At 39.2% G+C, this 20,068-nt stretch overlaps 1 protein-coding gene across 2 annotated transcripts in view; it reads left to right on the forward strand.

The window, feature by feature from the left end:
* Positions 1-20,068, forward strand: part of PRKD3 (protein kinase D3) — a 63,219-nt gene that overhangs the window by 22,399 nt on the left and 20,752 nt on the right. For both annotated transcript variants that reach the window (XM_080408100.1, XM_080408099.1), the window contains exons 3-8: positions 9,696-9,834; positions 11,543-11,674; positions 12,384-12,541; positions 14,127-14,316; positions 17,074-17,151; positions 19,124-19,307. In XM_080408100.1, coding sequence (XP_080264226.1) covers positions 9,696-9,834; positions 11,543-11,674; positions 12,384-12,541; positions 14,127-14,316; positions 17,074-17,151; positions 19,124-19,307 — 881 coding nt within the window. The remainder of the gene's footprint in view (positions 1-9,695; positions 9,835-11,542; positions 11,675-12,383; positions 12,542-14,126; positions 14,317-17,073; positions 17,152-19,123; positions 19,308-20,068) is intronic.

A 20,068-nucleotide genomic window follows, 5' to 3' on the forward strand; every position in this document is an offset into this window, starting at 1 on the left:
TTCATCGCAGCCATTTTAGGAGCTGCTTTTTTCTTTCTGTATCAACTCCTTCTCTTTGCATCTGCATGTTTCCTGTCTGCTGTCTTAAAGATGAAAACAAATACATTCACGCTTATTTTTGTTTTGCCTTTTTGTTCTTTTGGCAGGCTCAGCTAAAAGTTTAGCTCAAGGAACTTCTTATATGCTGAACCTAATCTATTGCAAAACTGAGGGGGATTTCACGATCAGTTTTCCTCTTTTGTCTGGCTTTGATTCAGTGTATGCTCTGCTGCAGCTGATGCTACGAGTAGATGACTGCTTAGTGATAACGTGTTTGCAGGCAGCAAACTGATCAGGAGACGACCTTGTGTGATGGATTCATCTTTTACAAGTAGTTTTGCAGCCAGTGCACAAGTGGCAATATCCTCCCTCTACCCTCTGTTTGACAGCAATACATCCTGCCTTGACTTTTTTTTCTCTTAGATCTGGTGACTGTTGCAGACATATTAAATATTCTAGTATTGATGTAGAGATAATTTTGTATTTATGTAAAAATTGTAAACTGTGTTCTTCGGTGTATTGTCACGTGTATAAGTTGCTTGTTTTTTCCAGTTGAAAGCTTTGAAGATACTACATGTGCTGTTGAGATTCAACAGTGTTAAAGATTCCCTTTCCTCTGGTAATCCACAAGACAGTGTAAACAGGCTTTCTTGACCAGTTCTTGGCTCTCAGCTTCAGGGTTACCGTATAGGTTGTTCTTGTGATAGTTCTGTAGTTAGCAGTATCTGTTTACTGTTGGATTTTTTTAATTAAATAGGAGAAATAGCTTTTTTTACTTGGAATAATTTGTAGCTTTTCTTCTTATCTAAGCGTTATCTCTTTACGAGCAGAATTAAATGGAAGTTTCCTTCCTAACTATCTGAGGCTGTGATTAAAGTATCAAAAATGTTGATTGGGTATTAACAGCAGATCTCTGAGAAGGCTGGAGTTTAACCTTTGTGAAAGTAATTACAGCATCCTCAGAAGTTTTCAGAAAAATAGCTTTATGCATTATCTTTATTTCTTTCAGGGGAAATTAATCAACTGGGGGGAAAATAGTCCTGCAAAAGCAGTTTAGTTAGGAAATAAGCACTGTGTTTACCTAACGTGTTTTTCTTAGTGCTTTCCGTATTGCTAGTCTTGCTGGATTGTTGATGGTCAGCTGTGCTTCCTGCTTCAGGTTTAGCTTGTACAGGTTTTGCAGAAGGGTAGTTAAAAGTAGCATCAACAGAACTGAAACTAAAGAGGCATATGTCTGCTAGGAGAACGAGATAAGTAATGCAAATATTTTACGTGCCTCTTAGCTCTGTTAGAAATGTTCTAAATATCAGGAGAGGAGCAAAAACTTTTGTCAAGTTCCAAGTTAAATTCAGGGAGTGCTATGTTAGAGAGATTGTGTATTGGAACATTTAATAGAAGTCCTCAGAAAAACCAAACCTTAGACTTCATAGGGATGCTTCAAAAGATGCTCGCTTATAGTCTCAGTCCATCTTCTCTGTTCACTCCTTATCTAGACTGCTGTATGTTAAAGCACTAGGCATACGGTTCTCGGGGAGTCTGAAGAGGAACCAAAGCACGAACATATATGACTTCTGGAGTAGAGGGAGTGTGTTTAGAAGCAGAAAAATGTGTAGCATAAATTGCGGGTGGACAGTGTGTGTCCTTGCACAATGATCAGATATTACAGAGGCAAGTTCTTAATCCTCTTCTGTGTTTAAATACCATTTCTTTGTTCCTCACATGAGAGGACATGCAGCAGAACATTGGGCTTAAACAGCTTAAAACTAGAAACTCGCTTACAGTGATGCTCCACTGCCTGCAAACTGAGAATTATGTAGGACAGCGTGCTATAAATGCTTTATTCTAGCTTATGTATTTTGTTCCAGTTAAACTAATATCTGTAAATGAGGAACATTTGTTTGTTCTGTGCTATTACCTGTATAGTAGTATCAGTACCTGCAAGATTTATTGTACCTTTTTTCTTAATCTTCCAAATCTTCACTTTCATGAATCTGAAACTTCCCTTATCTACCTTTTTTATCTACAAACCTGTCCTTCATCCTTTCGATTTTCGGTCGTACTCAGCACTCCTCCTCCTTTACATACTTTTCCTCCAGTGGCTTTGCATTTTGAAGTAGGCTAGTTGCTCTCCTACCTGAAGATGTTTGCCTGAAATTCTTGTGATCCTTTCTAACCGTTGCCCATACAATATGTTTCTTAATTTTCTAAACTAGTTTTTCTTTTTCTGCTTCACTGAACCCACCCAAATGGTCACCACTTAGCAAAGTGAAAGGGCTGTTTCTTATGTCTTATTGATGAATAAGCTTGTCTCAGATTTTTCTTCTGTATTTTCATAACATGGTGCTCTCATATGTCTTAAATTACAAAAAAAAAAGTGCTAAACCAAACTTACTTTCTCGCTTTCTTCCTATTCTTTCTCTGCCCTTGTATATTTCTAGTGTTTCATTCATGTTTGCTGCACTTGCTTCCTCTCTAATTATCTTTTTCTTATCAGCTTGATCCAGCCCAGTATTTTTTTGTCTATCTTGTGTCTTACTTAGCTCACCTCCAAACGCAGTCTTTCCTTCCGTGGCCTGCCTGTTTTGGGTTTGCTGTTAAGCCTTCTTCACCAACGGTGCTTACAATTCTGCTATTGCTGAACTTTTCCATATGTAGTATATTGTTTTTCAATTTCTTTCTTCAAAGTAGTCTCAAAATTGTCTTGCCTATGTATAGGCTTGAAAACCTCATCTAGCACCTGTTGCTTTCATCTTGATTCCTGTAACTCATGCGTGTTTGGTGTCTTTGCTTTAGCTAGCAATAATATTTTTGTTGTCTTCATTTTTCTTTACCCTAACATGATCACTCTTTCAACTGCATGTGTAATTGTCTCTCAACGACAAATTCATGGTGGTTTATAATCAAATTTCTACTTGATTACTGGCTTGCTTTGTGCTTCTTTGTTCTTTCGTCTTTTTGGCTATTTTTTTCTATGTTGGGATTTTTGGTCATCTTTCTCACTATAGACAGATCCCTTAAGGTGTCATTATTTACCTTAAATATTGTCTGCTCTCCCAACAGTACTTACACTTTATAATTCCCCAATTGTTTCCAGTCACATCATGCTGTTTTGACTTGCCTGAATTCAGGCTTTAATCTGTCAATAGCCACTTACGCAGATACTTGTATTTGTTTCTTCAAGGCTCTGAACTGTGTAATTTGTTGAGAACACAATCACTGGAAGTATAGTTGTGTTTAAAAGGAGTTAAATTTTGCATGTTACGCTTGCTTGTGAATCTTTCTACTGTGTCTGTAGCTTCATACTTTTATCATTTTTATGAATATAGTCCTGGTATGTTATATTCCCTGGTCAATAACTTGACCCGGTCAATAATTAAATGTGATCCTGTCAGTGTGTATGCACTTTTTTGGTAGTTGTGCCTATTGCTTTAATTAGACTAGGTCAGATTTCATTCTCGTTAATTGGAATATGACTGAAGTCCTTGGATTGTTTGGAAAACTAGCCAGTTGCCTTTGAAGGTTAAGTAGGCTAGGGTGGGAGGGGGAGAGAGGGAGGTGAGGAGATGCGTTCTAAACATTTTGCTTTGATAATTGGGGATGGGGCAGGGGGAAAGGCTGCCATGAAGAACATGTAAATGTATCTGTAGAATTTTCTAACCAAGTGACAGCTGTATACCTGTATTATTTGTATGCCTAAGAACTCAAATTTTAATGGGGCTGAATTAAAGTAGTTTGGATAGCTAGCTCTTCAGCGAGGGCTGCTGTAGCGGAAAAAAGTGTTTATTTTAAAATACTTTAAATTGTCATGTTGTGAAAAGACCAAAACATGTGGAAAGAATATGAGCTGTCTTCCAAAGGTTTGGACACTGTCATGGTAATGGCTGTCTAACCAAACTGTGGCAGAGGTGTTGACTTGAAGCTTAATATGATTTCTCAAGTGTTAACAGATGTTTCACTAATAAAATATTGAGGAGTAAAAGGATCATATTACAAGGATCTTATTACAATCCATCCATATTACAAATGGATCTTTACAACTCTTGCAGTAACAACTTAATTTGGTGTAGTAAAAAAGGTAGCAGTACTACAGCCTTCCGTCCTGGTTTTTCTCCAGGTTAAGCTTATAGTAGTTTTAGGTGCTTGTTTTTGAATGACTCTCAAATGAATGTGAATCATGTTTTGTATTCATCAGCTGTGCTCAAAACATTTTTCCCCCTTGTTGGTCTGCCTTCTTGACCTGTCATCTGCTTTCTTTGTATGAGCTAAATAAGGCAGCAGAGTAATAGAGAGTTGAGGCATGAGAAGCAAACACGCCTGTGAGAAGATGGGAGCTGGGGAGTTCTGGCGGCACGGAGCTCGTATATGCGGGGCAGATTAACGTTTCCAGCATGGTAATAGGTTTGTAGGCTGGAAAACCTAGCCAAGCAGTAGTCCAAGTATGTCTGTACTGAGGCATCTGGTGCGGGAAAGAACTCATGCAACATGTTTGAAGCTAATTGTCTGTGTGATAATGTGAATTTGGCACGTGATTCTAAAGAGTGGGAGTGAAGAGCTGGGTAGGGATGCAGGATAATAGATTGGAGTGATTTCAGTGAACAAAGAGACTTTCCAAGGTAATGGGTGTTTTGCACCATTAGACTTTGGAATTAACTTTCAGTGGGTTGAAGCATTTGTTTTGAGTTATGATGGGTCATGAGATATTGGACCTTGAAACAATATCCGCCTACGCTTTTCCCTAGTGTGAATTTTTGGCGACTGGTCCAGAACTTTGTAAAGTAAGTCCTGGAACTTGAAGTAGAGGGATTTTTCAGTTACTGCCAAGATAGAAAGAAGCTTCAGTTGTGTTTTGCTCCAGCAGTACTGGCTGCTGTATATTGAGTTCTTTGGGGTAAAAAGAACGATGTAATGCATTATCAGTTGAAACTAGACATACTGTAATACAGTAAAGCATTCTAGATACACTGAGGAAAACCAATTGGTGTTAACTGCAGTAATGCACTATTACTGTTAACTTGTGCTAGTACCACACAAGTACAAAGGACTGCATACATTCTTTATGTAAGTTGATGATATTGGTGTACCAGAGATTTAATTTTGGCATAGTCTATTGCATATGTCGATTTCCTGCAAGTGATTTCCTGTAGTTAGATGCTCTTTTGGAACTGTTAAGGCTGGGAGCAGTCTCCCTTTTGCTTTTAGGAAACATAGTAACATTGGGATTAGCAGTTTATATATTCTGAGTCACTGTGCGATACTTTGGGCTTTTATGCAGGAAAGTAATAGCTGTGTAATCCCATAAGATAAAACAGGCTTTAAAAAATTCTGCCTTGAGTTTTGTTTTCAAGTTTACATTATGAGCTCTTAACACTTCAAAGGAACTGGGTAGTGCTTCTTTAACAACTTCATGTAACTGAAGGGCTATAAAAGCTGTACTTCACTGCAGTGCAAGAGAGAAAAATTTGGTAGCATACAACTTGAACATAGTTTAAGCTTTGCGTAAAAATTCTGCTAAAAGATAGCACTTGAAATAAAAACCTTGTTGATCGATGAGGTTATTCTTGGCCAGCAGTCTGCACATAGCCTTCTGGCTAAGGTGCGAGCAAAGAATGCTGTATTCCCGAATGTGCTGGGGAGCGGAAGAGAGAGCAGGGTGCTGCACGTCTGCAAGGAGCCAAGCTGCTTGCATAGCTCCCCCCATGGAAGCCTGGCCCAGTGCCTCAGACATGGGCTCTGGCGGGCCACCTGCAGCTCATCAGGGCCCGCCACGCAGCGGGCGGCCAGCCAGCGCTTCCATTGCTTGGGCGCACAGGGCTGTGCTGGGGGCAGAGGGGAGGAATCTGAGCTGAAGCGGGTGGAAAGGAGGGGCCAGACGTTGTGTTAGGGTCTGTTCTTTTATAACGGGGGAATCTTGGCGGGGGTTGTGTGCAAGGACTTGTTCATCAAGCCTGAAAAGTTTTGTTAGATATGATTGAATCGGGCAGGCTCCTGGCAGGGGCGAGGCTGCTGCAGCTCCACGCCCCAGGTGCAACCAGTAGCAAGACTGGCCACCTATTCCGGTAGGCACAGGCACTCGGTTACAGGTGTACTACACATAGGTGTATACACACAGATCGACACAGGCAGGCACACAGAGCACTCACGAGAACACAAACAGCACCGATGGGCTCATACTGTGCCCTTCTCTGGTCGTTTGGGGTGAAGGTCTGTTAGTGGAAACACACGCACGCACACACACGCACACACACACACACACACACACACACTAAAAAAAAAAAAAAAAACAAACCAAAAAAACCACCCCCACCACCCCCCAACCCCTAACAACAACAAAAAGCAGATATCTCCAGCAGCTGGGCTCAGGCACCCTTTGCCCAGTATCAGTCACTGGATCTTGGTCTTTCCAGTTGCTGGCACCTGGATGTTCAAGCTCTTTTTTTCATTCGTGCTGACACCAAAGACGTGTGGGTCCTCTGACCTGTGGTCTGGCGCCAGCTGCTGGTGCTCAGACTCCCTATGCACACACATACGCTCAGCATGAGAACACATCATCCAGGAAAACAGAAATGGAATTTAATGAGAAGATAGGACAGATGGTGCTGATCAGGCATGGGCCATGACCAGGCAGTTGTTCTGACCAGCCCCTGTTTGCAGGTGACCAACCTTTTTTTTGTCTTTTGTATATACTTGTTTTGAGAGGACAGTAAAACATGTCACTGCAGTATCATAAGCATTCACAATATGTAGCTTAAAAGGTCAAGTAATGTAGAACTAAACAGGAGTGCTGATGCCATCACTTCTAGCAGTCAATAATAGGTGGGTTTGCTTTTTTACAATGCTTTTATGCCATATAAATTAATCTAGCCTTTATCTGGAATTCATTTGAAAAACAAATCTTAATTACAGGCATTATACTGTTATTTACAAACTTTGGACTTAATGTTGATGCAGCTTTCTAAGGAATGTAATGTCTCATATTTTCAATGATTACTGTTGCTGTCACAAAGAGGATTTGAGTATTCAGCTGTAACTTTGTTTATTATGTCCGCTAATGCTTTTTAGTCACCAAAATTGATGTTGTATGTTGAAAATATTTTAATAAATCCACAATTTGTACATGAGAATGGGTGGATGGTGCTCAGGCAGAATACATATGGTCGTAGCATTTAAAGAAAGTGCTTCTTGCTACGTGATTATGTGACCTCTGGTTACTGGGGTAGGGGATTATGTGTAGGGATGTTCTGGCACCTGTGTGATAGGTTTATGATCTCTAAAAATGCAAAAAAAAGAGAAACAAAGACATCTTTATCAAAAGAAGGAGACTTAAACGTGTGAAATAGCTCTGGAAGTTCCTTGGAATCTGTGGTTTGTAGGTGGTTCTATGAATTTAATACCAAGGGGCAATAGTTCACACTGATTCTCTGCATCATCTCAGTTGTCCCTCCTGGCAGCTGAAATTAGTAGCAACATTAATAAAAGGTGTCATGTTTATCTGCAGGCAGATGTATATCGTATTCATCTTGATTTTCTCTCCCTTTTCTTGGAATTAAGTTTTTCAGCAGCATGATGCAGTTGATATGCTATAAATGGAAACTATCCTGAGGATACAGTTGATTATAGCATTGATGTAGTAGCTTCCTCTTGTTGACACTAGCATTAAGATGTGATACCTGGCTAAACAGTTTATATAGTATCAAGGAATAAAACTCACAGCACTTATTTAAAGAAATGAAACTATAACTTGTTTTCTTGGTAATTGAGGCACAGTGGAATTTTAGTTAGAGCTTAAAGCAGGATCATGGAACTGCCAGTTCCCTTGGAAGAATTACTAGTGTGCTATATCTATGCATGTTCTGAATATAAAGTCAAGTCCTGTGTGTACTTGCAGAAATACTGAGACACATATTTGGGCAGCACAACTAATTATCAAGCTTTTTATTTGCTTTCTTAATACAAGTAAACTTTGGGAAATTGGAAAGCCGTGATTTTCAGGGTATTAAAGGATATTTGCTAGTTATCAAGATGAATCAATGTATGAGTATACTGAATTATAATATGATGAGAGCAGTTCTTACACGTAATTCCAGATGACGTCCAGGATTTTAAGCAATAGCATTTTACTGTATAAAGGTTTAAAAAGAATCTGGTTTAGGGACGTACAATGCTGCTGTAGTATCTGTACCATAACGGCTACTGTACAGAGTACAAGAGAGTATCAAATTCATGTAGGAAACCTAAGAGTGAGTTGGACGACAGAGGAAACAGTCTGCTGCTTTGGCACCAGCCCAGCAAATCAGTTTCTTGATGCTGCAGATTAAATATCTACTGGTGTCAGTATAGTTTTGTCACATCCATCTTTTGCTTTTGCATGGGATAAATGGCACAAATTCTGCCTGTCTTTGTGATGGTCCAAGTAGATAGTATGCTTTGCACAACATGGGGATTCTTAAGTATTATGTGTAGTATAAATGTGTGTAGGGTGTGCACACCAAACCAGAGAAAGCCAACTTAATATTTCAGATAAAATTGCTACCAGAAAGAGGAAATTATCTTCTGTCTGAATGGGAAGGGAGCGTGAAAACAATGAGTGTGACAGATACCTTCATTATTTCTTTGTTTTGGTAGAAACAATTGACTACTTAGTTAAGTACAACTGATACACCACAAGCTTTATGCAGATTTAGACCCTGTTACTTATTGGCTGTGCAAGAGCTAAATTACCAAAGTGTAGCCTGTTACCTAAGTAATTGAAAGCTTTTTGTGTGTTTTTCCATACTTTTCCCCACGTTCTTCCTGTTTTCTTCTGTGGAGCACTCCTGTGTGCGTGCCCACCTTGAGTGAATTCTGGTTTAAACAAAAAGGCTGAAGGAGCTGGTTGATTGGTACTCATGCCTCTTGAGGGTCTATTCCTACTCTTTCTCTGTGAGCTGTTTACTTTTAAGCTTTTCATTTTAAGAAGTTTTAATCATGCTTGACAATATTTTGAAGAGTGGGGAAAATTCAGAATAAGAAAGCTATTTTCAGTGAGGTGTCTGGGAAAATGGCATGTTACTTAATGCATCTGTTCCCTAGATGGATTTGCAATATTATCTTCTGTCCTGTTGGAATCGAGTTTTCCTTTTCTTGCATCTGCAGATCTAAACTGTTGTAGAACAACAACGTGAAGCCTCTCTTGGCTTGCTCCTCCAGAAAAGCATGACAAGTGCTGCTGGAGCGTCTTGAGCTGAATACCTGCCTGACCAGTCTGTGAAATAAGGGTTACAGGTGGTAGTATCCGAGTTAGAATGACCTGTGTTTGCTTTCAGATGCCAGACTGATTATGCAGGTCTGAGAGATTAAAAATCCAAAGAAACAAAAACACTTAACATTTTTTCTCTTCAGGTTTTGAAAAAAACTGCTGGTAAGAGGGAATGAGGAAGTTGGTATTGATAGATTTTATATATTCTGTTTTGGTGTGGGTTTTTGGTTGTTATTGTGCTTTTTTAAACCTTTTTATGCTCCATTTCAGTTCAGAAAATGCTTCTGTTCCTCAAAAATAGGCAGATCTGTTTTTTCATGGAACATTTAAAATGCTCAAATTCTGTAACTGTTATTAAAAACATTTATGGGTAGGATTATCAAAGAGCATGTGTTAATTCAGAGTTTGCTTTCTGTTGCAGTTCCCAGAGTGTGGTTTCTTTGGCATGTATGACAAAATTCTCCTCTTCCGTCATGACCTGAACTCAGATAATATTTTGCAACGAATTACATCAGCAGAAGAGATCCATGAGGGAGATCTTGTTGAGGTTGTGCTCTCTGGTAGGTATTGTTGTAACAGTGGAACAGTGCTTTATTCAGTAGATTAAAAAAAATAGGACTTTATGGAACATTATTATCGTGCTTGCCTTGAGCTCTTTAAGTCTCTTACTGGGTCACTGTTTTGGGGTAGAGGTTTCCAAGAAAATCCATGTGGTACTGAAATTCCAGTACACAGTTTTGCTATCGTTTCATTGTCATGTTTTAATCTTCTTCAGGTCTACTATTATAAACAAATCTGAATTATAAGAATATGAATTTATAATTATGATAATATAAGTTTATTATCATAATTGTTGAAGCTGAATTGTAGGTAGGATTCAGAATTTGCTCTTCCAGCCCTGTTGTTGGCTTTCTCTTGCTTTGATCTGTCTTTCTGTTCTGTAGCTTTTGCCGTTGATGGTTTATGCTGCTAAAAGGCTTCATATAAACGTAGTTGCTGAATCATAATATAAGGACAACCTCTTAATGGTTATTGTAGTACTTGAAAACAGTTTATTTTAAATGATAAAGTTTAACGATAAACTCTCCTTAGAGTGGTGGCTATTAACCTGTGGTACTCTTTAATAATGAGGACAAAAACCCCCCAAACTCTTAACTGATTTGAGCTGTATGTGTTTCATTGATAACTTGTTGAATTCAACCAAAAGCTGGCTGTGGTTAAACTACAAATAAAAGGACTAGTATCGAGCAGTTCTTTCAGACTTCAAGGACTAAGTGCCAAACTGAGGTTATGTTCTAGAAAAAGAGATCTCTTGGCTGTCGTGGGATCAGATTTGTAAGTTAGATCAATAAAGTATGACTTCCAGTCATAAGGCTGTGTTCCTTGGCTGCGTTTCAGGACCTGCTGTTGTAGGCATGTCTAGGCTGTTCAGTAGTTGATCATCTTGGTTTGAGCTTTTCATCGCTCCTGGTGAATGCCGTATTTGGAAAAATTGTTGTGTGTGCCTCTTCCTGACAATCTCTGACGGTTTCCTTATAAACAGACCAAAGAAATTGATGCATTTTGAAGACACGTAAACCTCTTTCTGCAGGGTTTTAAAACAGACATGATAATCTGAATATGCAGTATATATTTGATCAAAGAATAGTAGCCATCAGGGCAAGGTAATGTTGATGTAAAATACCAGTTTCTTTTCTTTTTTTTACATTCCAAAGAAATAGGACAAAAATTTCCTTTAAATATATCCAGGCTTGTTTAAGAAAAAGGACATTACTAGTGAAGTTTCCAGTGTTCCATGGAAACTATCCACAGTTCTGTTTTGGTAGGGTTCAATCTAATAAACTTTTACTGAAAAAGTCCTTTAGAAGATAAAAATGTAACCTGTAGAACTGTCCTTTTGAAAATTCTGAAGGTTACAAAGCAGCTTGAAAATGAACTTGCTCTTTCAAGCGTTTACTGTTGATTTTAGCAAAGCTTGTTGGATTTGTCTTCTCAGCTTAGTGAAGTTTTCAACGTTGTGACTCATACTGTTGATCAGCTGTGGCTATTAGCCTACAGAATCCAATGGATTTTTTTTCCTCGATAAAAAAGCTGATGAAAAGTATGTGATCTGCTAAATGCATATCTAAATAGTGTACAGTGAAATGCTGATGTCTAAACAGCTCATGAGTGTTCTTTGGATCTGCCATTTTTAAAACAATTTATTTTTTCCATCAATCCTTGTTGATCCTGTGGCAAGAACCATAACTTACTGCAATTTTTTAAAAGCTTTGGCTACAGTTGAAGATTTCCAGATTCGTCCTCATGCACTTTATGTGCATTCCTACAAGGCTCCTACTTTTTGTGACTACTGCGGAGAGATGCTTTGGGGTTTGGTACGACAAGGATTAAAATGTGAAGGTAAGTCTGTGATTCTTAGTGTATTTTTGTATATATGTATCTGTATAAGATGAGGAAGAAGAAATTGTATCTTGTGCAATATGTTAGCACATGATAAATACAGTATTTCATAGAGTTGGAATGGGTTGTGCATCAGGAAACCCGAGTTCTGATCCTGGCATTAACACAAACCGTGTGTGACCTTGGGCAAATGTCTGAAGATGTGTTCTTGTTTCCCGCTTTGAAAAAAATTAGTTAGCTTACAAGTGTGCGCTTTGCACAAGGAGCACGGACTTCGGAGAGACTCCCGAAGGGGAATCCCTTTCCTTATGGCCTTCCTCCAGCTGGCTGTGGAGCACTCTGCAGCCTGCTGTCAGGTACTGGCGCTGCCTGCTCCCTGCCTTCTCCCTGGCTCTTGTGCTCCAGCAGGAGGGACTGGTGCCAGCCTCCTGGTGGGAGGAGAAGTGAGAAGCACGGATCTGCTGCTTTGGAGCCTTAGGCTTTGTTCTAGAGCTGGGCTGACAGGAGACCAGTATTATAGCAAATAGTGCAAAAAAAGCCGTTTGTGTATTGCACCAAGAACACTAAAATAAGAGAATTTAACAGAACAATATTTCTGCCTTTACAGTTTTCCTGGATCGTATTTTTAACTGCTATATCAAAATATTAGTACTATTTTTGTTAATTTGAATGTTGGGAGTTTTTTGTTTGAAAAACCCTTATCTTTCAGGTTGTGGGTTAAACTACCATAAGCGATGTGCCTTCAAGATTCCAAATAACTGCAGTGGAGTGAGAAAGAGGCGTCTGTCTAATGTGTCTTTGCCAGGAGCAGGGCTTTCAGTCCCAAGACCAGCACAAGCTGAATACACATCCTCTGCCTCTGAAGAAGTATGTAGTGTGAAAGGGGGAACAGTTTCTGGCTTTAAATCCTTTCACCTCTGGGGATCTAGATAGTGTTGCAAGTGGCTTGTAACAAGTACAAAGGATTTGAGCTTAACCATTATGATTGGTTTTAGTTCTTTTTTAAATCTGGTGGGTCTTAGGCTGTGACACTCACTGGTAACTATTATTGCTGTGAGGAAAGGGAAGCAAATTACAACTTCCATGGAGAAATTTGTTATTGGCCTGTCACTCATATGAACTCTAAGAGCTTTGGTTTCAGGAGTGGTAAAACACCTTGCTGCCTTTGTAATACAGATTTATTCTGTAATTACAGTATCAGTATAGAATAATTACTTGGTTAAGGCAGTACAAATTGTAAGCTTTTATGGTGGGAGATGGAGAGTGTTCCTGACATGCTGTTAAGCTTTTCACAGAGTTAACCTTAAAAAAACCAAGCCCTGTCAAGGAGGGTGTAGGGATGAAGAGCTTTACAGTAAAAACAGTCATCCATAATAGTTCTTTGTTATGATGATTGCTGAGAGGTTATTGATTATACTGCAACTATATTGGGATCATAAGACAGGACAGGCAGTGATAAGATACATTTGTTTCATTGCTGCTTTCACAGTGGGGTAAAAGCAGTGCTTTTGACACTTCATCTTTCCTACTTATCTAGTTCTATTACTGTACACTGTAATGATTCTTACCATAGTTTAAAATATAAACTTTATAGATTGTCTAGTTAAAGAAAATAATTTTTTTAGCTAGAGGCTACAAAGCCTAGTCCTGAGTCATGAAAAATTTTTATTCTGTTGTTTGTAACTATTGGTAAGATCTATTCAGTGAACACAGAATTGTAACCAGTTCTCCTATCACAGGATTTAACTGTGGTTGCTATGTGCGTGTTCAGTACCTCTGACACCTCTTCTGTGCTGTCCGATTTCAAATACTTGGCTCAGATGATCAGTAGTACCATGTTTGCAGTTCATCTTTCAGCCATCTTAAAATGCTTTAGGTACAAGGCCGAGTTCCTTTGTTTTTCTGTACATGTGAGTAAATGTAAGTTTATCCTGCTGAATGTTCAGTGTAATACTAAATGCCTTTTTTGTTTTTATTGCTGAAGCTTTTGTTTTAACTTAATTTAAAACTTAGTGTTTTAACAGTCCACCCATCAAATCCACATCTCTCCAATTTTTAGAGAAGGGTGTTGTGGGGGACCATGTCAAAGGCCTTACAGAAGTTCAGACAGATGACATTCATTGCTCTTCCCTTGTCCACTGATGTAGTCACTCCATCATAGAAGTCCAGTAGGTTGGTCTGGCAGGACTTTCCCTTGGTGAAGCCATGCTAGCTATCTCTAATCATCTCCCTGCCCTCCACGTGCCTTAGTATAGCTTCTAGGAGGATCTGTTCCATGATCTTCCCACGCACAGAGGTGAGGCTGAGGTTGCTAGTTCCCAGGGTCCTCCTTTCTACCCTTTTTAAAAATGGGTGCAGTGTTTGCCTTTTCCCAGTCACCAGGGACTTCTCACCTGCCATGACTTTGAAAAGTCATGTTTTGGTGCAAATCATGTATACCTTCTTTATTCAGCGGTGCTGCCCAGAACCTAGTAAGAGGATTCCCTCCTGGAGTGGCCGTCCCATCTGGATGGAGAAGATGGTGCTTTGCAGAGTGAAGGTTCCACACACCTTTGCTGTTCACTCTTACACTCGCCCCACCATATGCCAGTATTGCAAACGGCTGCTCAAGGGCCTGTTTCGCCAAGGAATGCAGTGTAAAGGTAAACATTTAATGTTCTGCTGCAGTGATAAATTCCAGTAAAGGTCTTGTATTTAAAACTGTTTTCAACGTAATGTTTTGGTTGCAGAAGGTTGTATACTGTGAAATGGGGCAGTGTAAGTTTTGAAAAATTTTCTATTTTTGAAAGGATAACAGCAGCCCTCATTTTCGTTTTAGTAGACTATGCATTGGACGTGTTTTTTGGAAAAATAAGATATAATCACATGTAGATTAAATTAGGAACACCTTAATTCTAGAAGGATAATTCTAAATTAATAAAAATGGGAAATACTTGTCTTTGATCAATGTCTGTCTTCTAGGCTAATCACTAAAGAAGTTGTAAGTTTTCATTATGTTATTCTAGCACAGAATAGTTGTTATTATCTTCTGGAAAAATTTTATCCAGGTAGGTGCCTCTTCTGAATTAGATTAGGCTTAGGTTTTTATTTAACCTATGTTAAGATGCATGACTGCAGTTCCCAGACCCTTCCTATGACATTGTGATCTTTTTCTGGCTCTTTATTGCTGGATAGTGCGGATCTGTCAGCTGCTTTGCAGGAAAGAAAACTAGTGATGAATCATAAACATTAGTATGTAAAGGACTTTAAATTTCTCTCATGTGAGTTTGTCAGATGTGAGTACCAAAGGTCAACATTTGGAAAGAGGTTGCTTAATACACTTTCAGTTTTCTTTAGTAGAAGAAAGCAAGAATTGTAAGCTTATAGCTGTGTTAACTTTCTTTTGACTAAAATACTGCTGTCTTATGTAAGTAAGGAACCAGTTTTCTCCTTCCTTTATGTTTTTGTTTATTTGCAGTCTTTGTAGCCTGTTTGAAGTCTGAATCCTGAACTGGTTTTGATTTTTTTTTTTTGGGGGGGGGGGGTTGAGTCAGTGTGTCTCTTGGATACATGTAATACATAAATAATGAAGCCTGAAAAGGTGCTTTGCCATTTTAACGTATAGATGCTACTGACTGTATACAGTTGTTGTAACTGTATATCCAGCTGAACAAATGGGGCTACCAGGTCAGTTTCAGGGAATGAATGACATGGGACAAAACAGCATGTGTGTGTGTAAAACAAGCCTAGAGAAATGTTATGTATATGCACAGGACAGAACCAAATATATTAATAGGACTCCATTTATGCAGTATGATCCTATAAATATTTTTAATATATCGGGAGTTGATATCAAACAATCAAAATATTTTCATACTGCTTTCTCCTACAGATTCTTAAGGTTTCCCATCGACTTCCTTGTGCACATTCCCAAAGCTTGGGGTCTTTCAGCAGTCCCATGTTCCTGAGTACCCGTAAGAGCCCTGGATTTCTTGAATTCATCCAGGCTTCTACTTGGACTCTGAGGATGATCTTTGGGATTGCTAAGGCTGTATTTGTGGTAATAAACTAAATGTGCCCAGAACATTCCTGGACACCTGAGGTCAACTGGGACAAAATGACCTGTACTCATGAACAAGTTTTCTTAGCCTCCCATCCTGGGTGGCTGTATGTTGGGAACAGTGATGCTCTGATTTATGAAATAGACCTGGGAACTGTTTGGGATTGTACTAATGGTGTGGGCCAAAAGCATGCTAGGGAATATTTCTTACTGTTTCCTAGACTAGAGAGTTGCATTGCAGTACCCAAGACTGTTTCTGGATGTAGTTTAATTTATTAGGATTGTCTCGCTCTTAGTCTTTCTAGTTCCTTGGTAGGATTTGAAATACGTTTCTTCCAGCCCCCTCCAAACTAGGGAAGTAAACATATTCTGTAAAATAGACTGAAAACAGTGCTATAGAAATGACAGTTCACTGGTCTCATCCTAGGATGTTTCCTTGTAGGCACTCAGAAGCTGAACAGGATTGTATTCTGCTCCAGAGTTTGGCTTCTCTGCTACTAAAACCAGGGGGGATGATAATAATTTTTTCTTGTCTGGCCTTAAAAGGAGAGCACAATGAGCTTTATTTGGATAGCATAAAAGGAATAAATTATCAGTTTGAAAACAGTTGTGGGGGCAGTAGGGAGTTTTGAAATTAATGATGTTACACAGAGTTGAAAATTACAGTGATACTGCTAATAAAGGAAATTCCTGTTAATACTGCTATTGTCATATGCTGGACTTTGTTCAGTAGGCTGCATCTGATACCTCAGATGTAGAAATGGCACACATCCAGGTTAGATTCCATCTCCATGTCAGGCCAGATCTGGACATAACATTATTCTGTCTGCCCTGTGTCAGCAGGCAGAAATGGAGCTTCAGTGTTCAGCCAAATTTGTAATCTGAATGACAGGGCAACTGGCCTTTGGGATTTACTGCAGAGCATATTTGCGCTGTGATATAGGTGTGTGATCCTGGAGGCTCTGATGGCTGCAAGTCTTAGGCAGCAGGTGGGGAAAAATGATAGAGATGGGATTTAAATCATATAGCAATGGAAAAAAGGATGTGGAACAAATGAGAGGTTGGGAAAAATGACATCATAATGGAAAACATGAACTACAGAGAAAGCTAGAGAAGCAGAAAACTTTTCTACTGGAAAGGGAAGCGCTGACATAATATATAGTGGTTGGGCAAATCAACATGTGACATCAGGACAAGATTGTTAATTTCCTTCTGGAGGTGACCTCATTTGGTGCTGTCTTCAGTTACATGCAAATGTATGAATCTGAACTGAAGCTTGCAGTGGAAGTAGTGAATGATAGAATGTTAGTGTTTGAGTAGGAGTAAGGTTCTGGTATCATGGACTTACCTTCTGTTTTAGATTGCAGATTCAACTGTCACAAACGCTGTGCGTCTAAAGTTCCTAGAGACTGTCTTGGAGAGGTGATTTTCAATGGAGGTAAGATGAGAGATGTGCTTTCAAATACTGACAGATCTTTGGAGGCTTAACAAGATGCATTAGCTTTTGGATCCCTCGTCTGAATATTTTACATCTTTTTGTTTTATCTTCCTTTTTTTGTTTTTTTCACTAGAGATTTCTAGCAGTTAAGAAGATTCACTGTAAAACTTATACTGTGACGACTTTAATTTTAATCAGTCTTGGCAAGTACAGTATATTTTGCCTGAGATTGCTCAAGGGAAATAAATCAAGAAGCCTCAGTGTACAAAAATTAAACATCTGTTGTGATCAGTCGGCTCATTGTTCACCATGAAATACATATTTTCAAATGTTAATATCTGAAGACAAATACCATTTTTTTGTGACTTTCTCATATCCATGGTTTTTAGTGGCCAGTTATGCCAGTGTTTTATGAGGTGAACGAGAAAGGAAAGAACCAAGCCTACCCAAACCAAAAAACCCCGCTCTAATTTTTTGATACCTCAGTTAAGTAGGAGTGTGTTCTGAATAGACCTTACAGAGTTGAAAGGGGAAGGTGGGGAACGCTATGTGGAAAAAAGTTTAGAGTCTTATTCTTACAAGTCTTAGACCAGTGTTAAGGTGATGAAAGGTGGGATGGATGAGCAGACAGTGAGGTGGACTGAATGCTGGTTGAATGTATAGGGCTAGAGGGTGGCAGTTAGTGGCTTGAAGTACAGTTGGAGGCTGGTAACTAGTAAGGTACCTCAGGGATCAGTACCGGGTCCAATCCTGTTCAACATCTTCATTAATGATCTGGATGATGGGGCCGAGTGTACCCTCAGCAACTTTGCTTTTGGCTGGGATGACTGGCTGATAGGCCAGAGGGTTGTGCTGCCATCCAGAGGGACTTGGACAGGCTGGAGAAATGGGCTCACAGGGGTTGTTGGACCAAATGATCTCCAGAGGTCCCCTCCAACTTCAGCCATTCTGTGACTGTTGCCCAAACTCTCGATCCTTGATGCACGCGTTTTTGAGGGGAATGAAATTGGTGACAGCTGACTCAGAGACCTGGGCAGCAGCCTTGTTAGCCAGTGGGTCCCTTGCTGTTGCACAGTGTATCCCATCCTTTCATGCCTGCCTTCTCCAGCTCCAAGGCTTTTGCCTAGGTCTTGAGATTGGTGGCCATGAATGATAGTGTGCATCATGTTGCTGCTGCAGCCTGTTTTCACCACCCTTGCAATGCTAAGGTGCTAGGGCACGTAGTTTGGGAACTATGATTTCATACAACCCTGTGGACATAAGGAGTTGTTTGTTTTTTTGTTCTCTCTCCCACTCTTAAATTGAGCTCTCCCTAGACCAAAAAAAAAAACAACCAAAAAACAAACCAAGAAACCCGCTACAGAGGAATGTATTTGTATGTTTTAATTTTTAATTTTCCACAGTGCAAGTTGTACAGCTTTTGGAAACTTTAAACTTCTGCCAGCAGAGAGTCAGATGTGAATAAAATCTGTTCTGCTTTTTTCCTGCAATACCATGGCCCCCATTTTCCCTTTTTACTTTTGCTATTTTTGGGCTACAAGGGCAGCAAGAACAGAATTGGGTTTCTGTTGAGGGAGAGTTTCATTTGCACGGGAACAATTCTCTGGGTCATCTCGAGCCATTGAAAGGTTAATTTGCACTGATAACTTGTGGAACAGAATTAATGTGATTTAGCTTTTAGACCTTAAGCTTTTCACTGTGTTTCTTGCACTGTGACTCTTGTTTTATTTGGGTCTCTCTTGCCTTGGCATTTAGCGCAACTGAATTGATAATGTGCGTTAGCATGCTCTGCGTTATTTAGCAAAAACTTGAGGATTATGTATATTCTGATTGTAGTTTTGTGTTTATTTGCATAAATGTGACCCGAAGAAGAAATTTGGGGGTTTTGGGGGGTTTTCTTTGTGGTGTGGGTTTGTTTTTTTTTTATTAATTGTGTATTTAAAATAATACCTCAATCCGGTGTTGTTTCCAGAACCTGCTAGCCCAGGCCAGGACTTGGACATGCCAATGGAAGTTGATAGCAGTGAAATGAACAGTGATGGTAGTCGAGGTCTAGATGATGCTGAAGAGCCCTCTCCTCCAGAGGACAAAATCTTCTTTATGGATCCATCTGACCTTGATGCAGACAAAGATGAGGAAGCTGTCAAAACCATCAGGTAAGTCATAAGGTCTCTTTGCTCCAGACATACTTTCCTCAGTATTGTGAGTAAAATATTTCTGATTAGCCCAGTTCTACTCCTTAAGTGTTGTGTTTTCATTTGTTTTTTTTTTTATTATTATTTTAACTTGAAAATTCTTTGTAAAGTTGTCCTGTCTGAAGAAAATCTGAAACATAAATAAATTAAAATAGTATAGTCTCTTCTAATCGGAAAAACGTGCTGTGCTATGACCGTTACCAAAGAAATAAAACCAGATTATCAAAACATGGTAAAATTTATGGCTTAACATGTCTGAGACATGACTAAGGTCTTTGTGACTTTAGCCTGCTTTAGTTACTGTTACACATGTGTTGATTTAAAAGGAATTACTGGAGATACTTTAATAGTCACATCATAGCCTATATGCATTTTAGCAAAGGTTTACTTTGTATCTTGAATGTGACTTTTCTGAAGTCTTCTATGCAATAACTGTTACACAGTTTTTTTAATCAAGTTTAGTCTTGTTACTTTCTGTGTTATCCTAAGTAGCATCATCCTGATTTTCTTAAGTCATTCTTAATAACATAAGACCAGTTGTGTTAGGTCAAACTAAAGGTGGTTTTTGCTCAGGGCTTAATAGCGAATACCTGAGGAAGAGCATATAGTGATACCTCCCCAGCTTTCAGTCATTTGTAGCTGAGGGACTTCCCAAGTTGGAAATAGCATTTTTTGTGTGTTACACCTCTAGGTAGGATTTTTCCATTTATTTCTAATCAGAT

Source organism: Falco punctatus (genome assembly GCF_963210335.1).
Source record: "Falco punctatus genome assembly, chromosome: 12".
NCBI lineage: Eukaryota > Metazoa > Chordata > Aves > Falconiformes > Falconidae > Falco > Falco punctatus.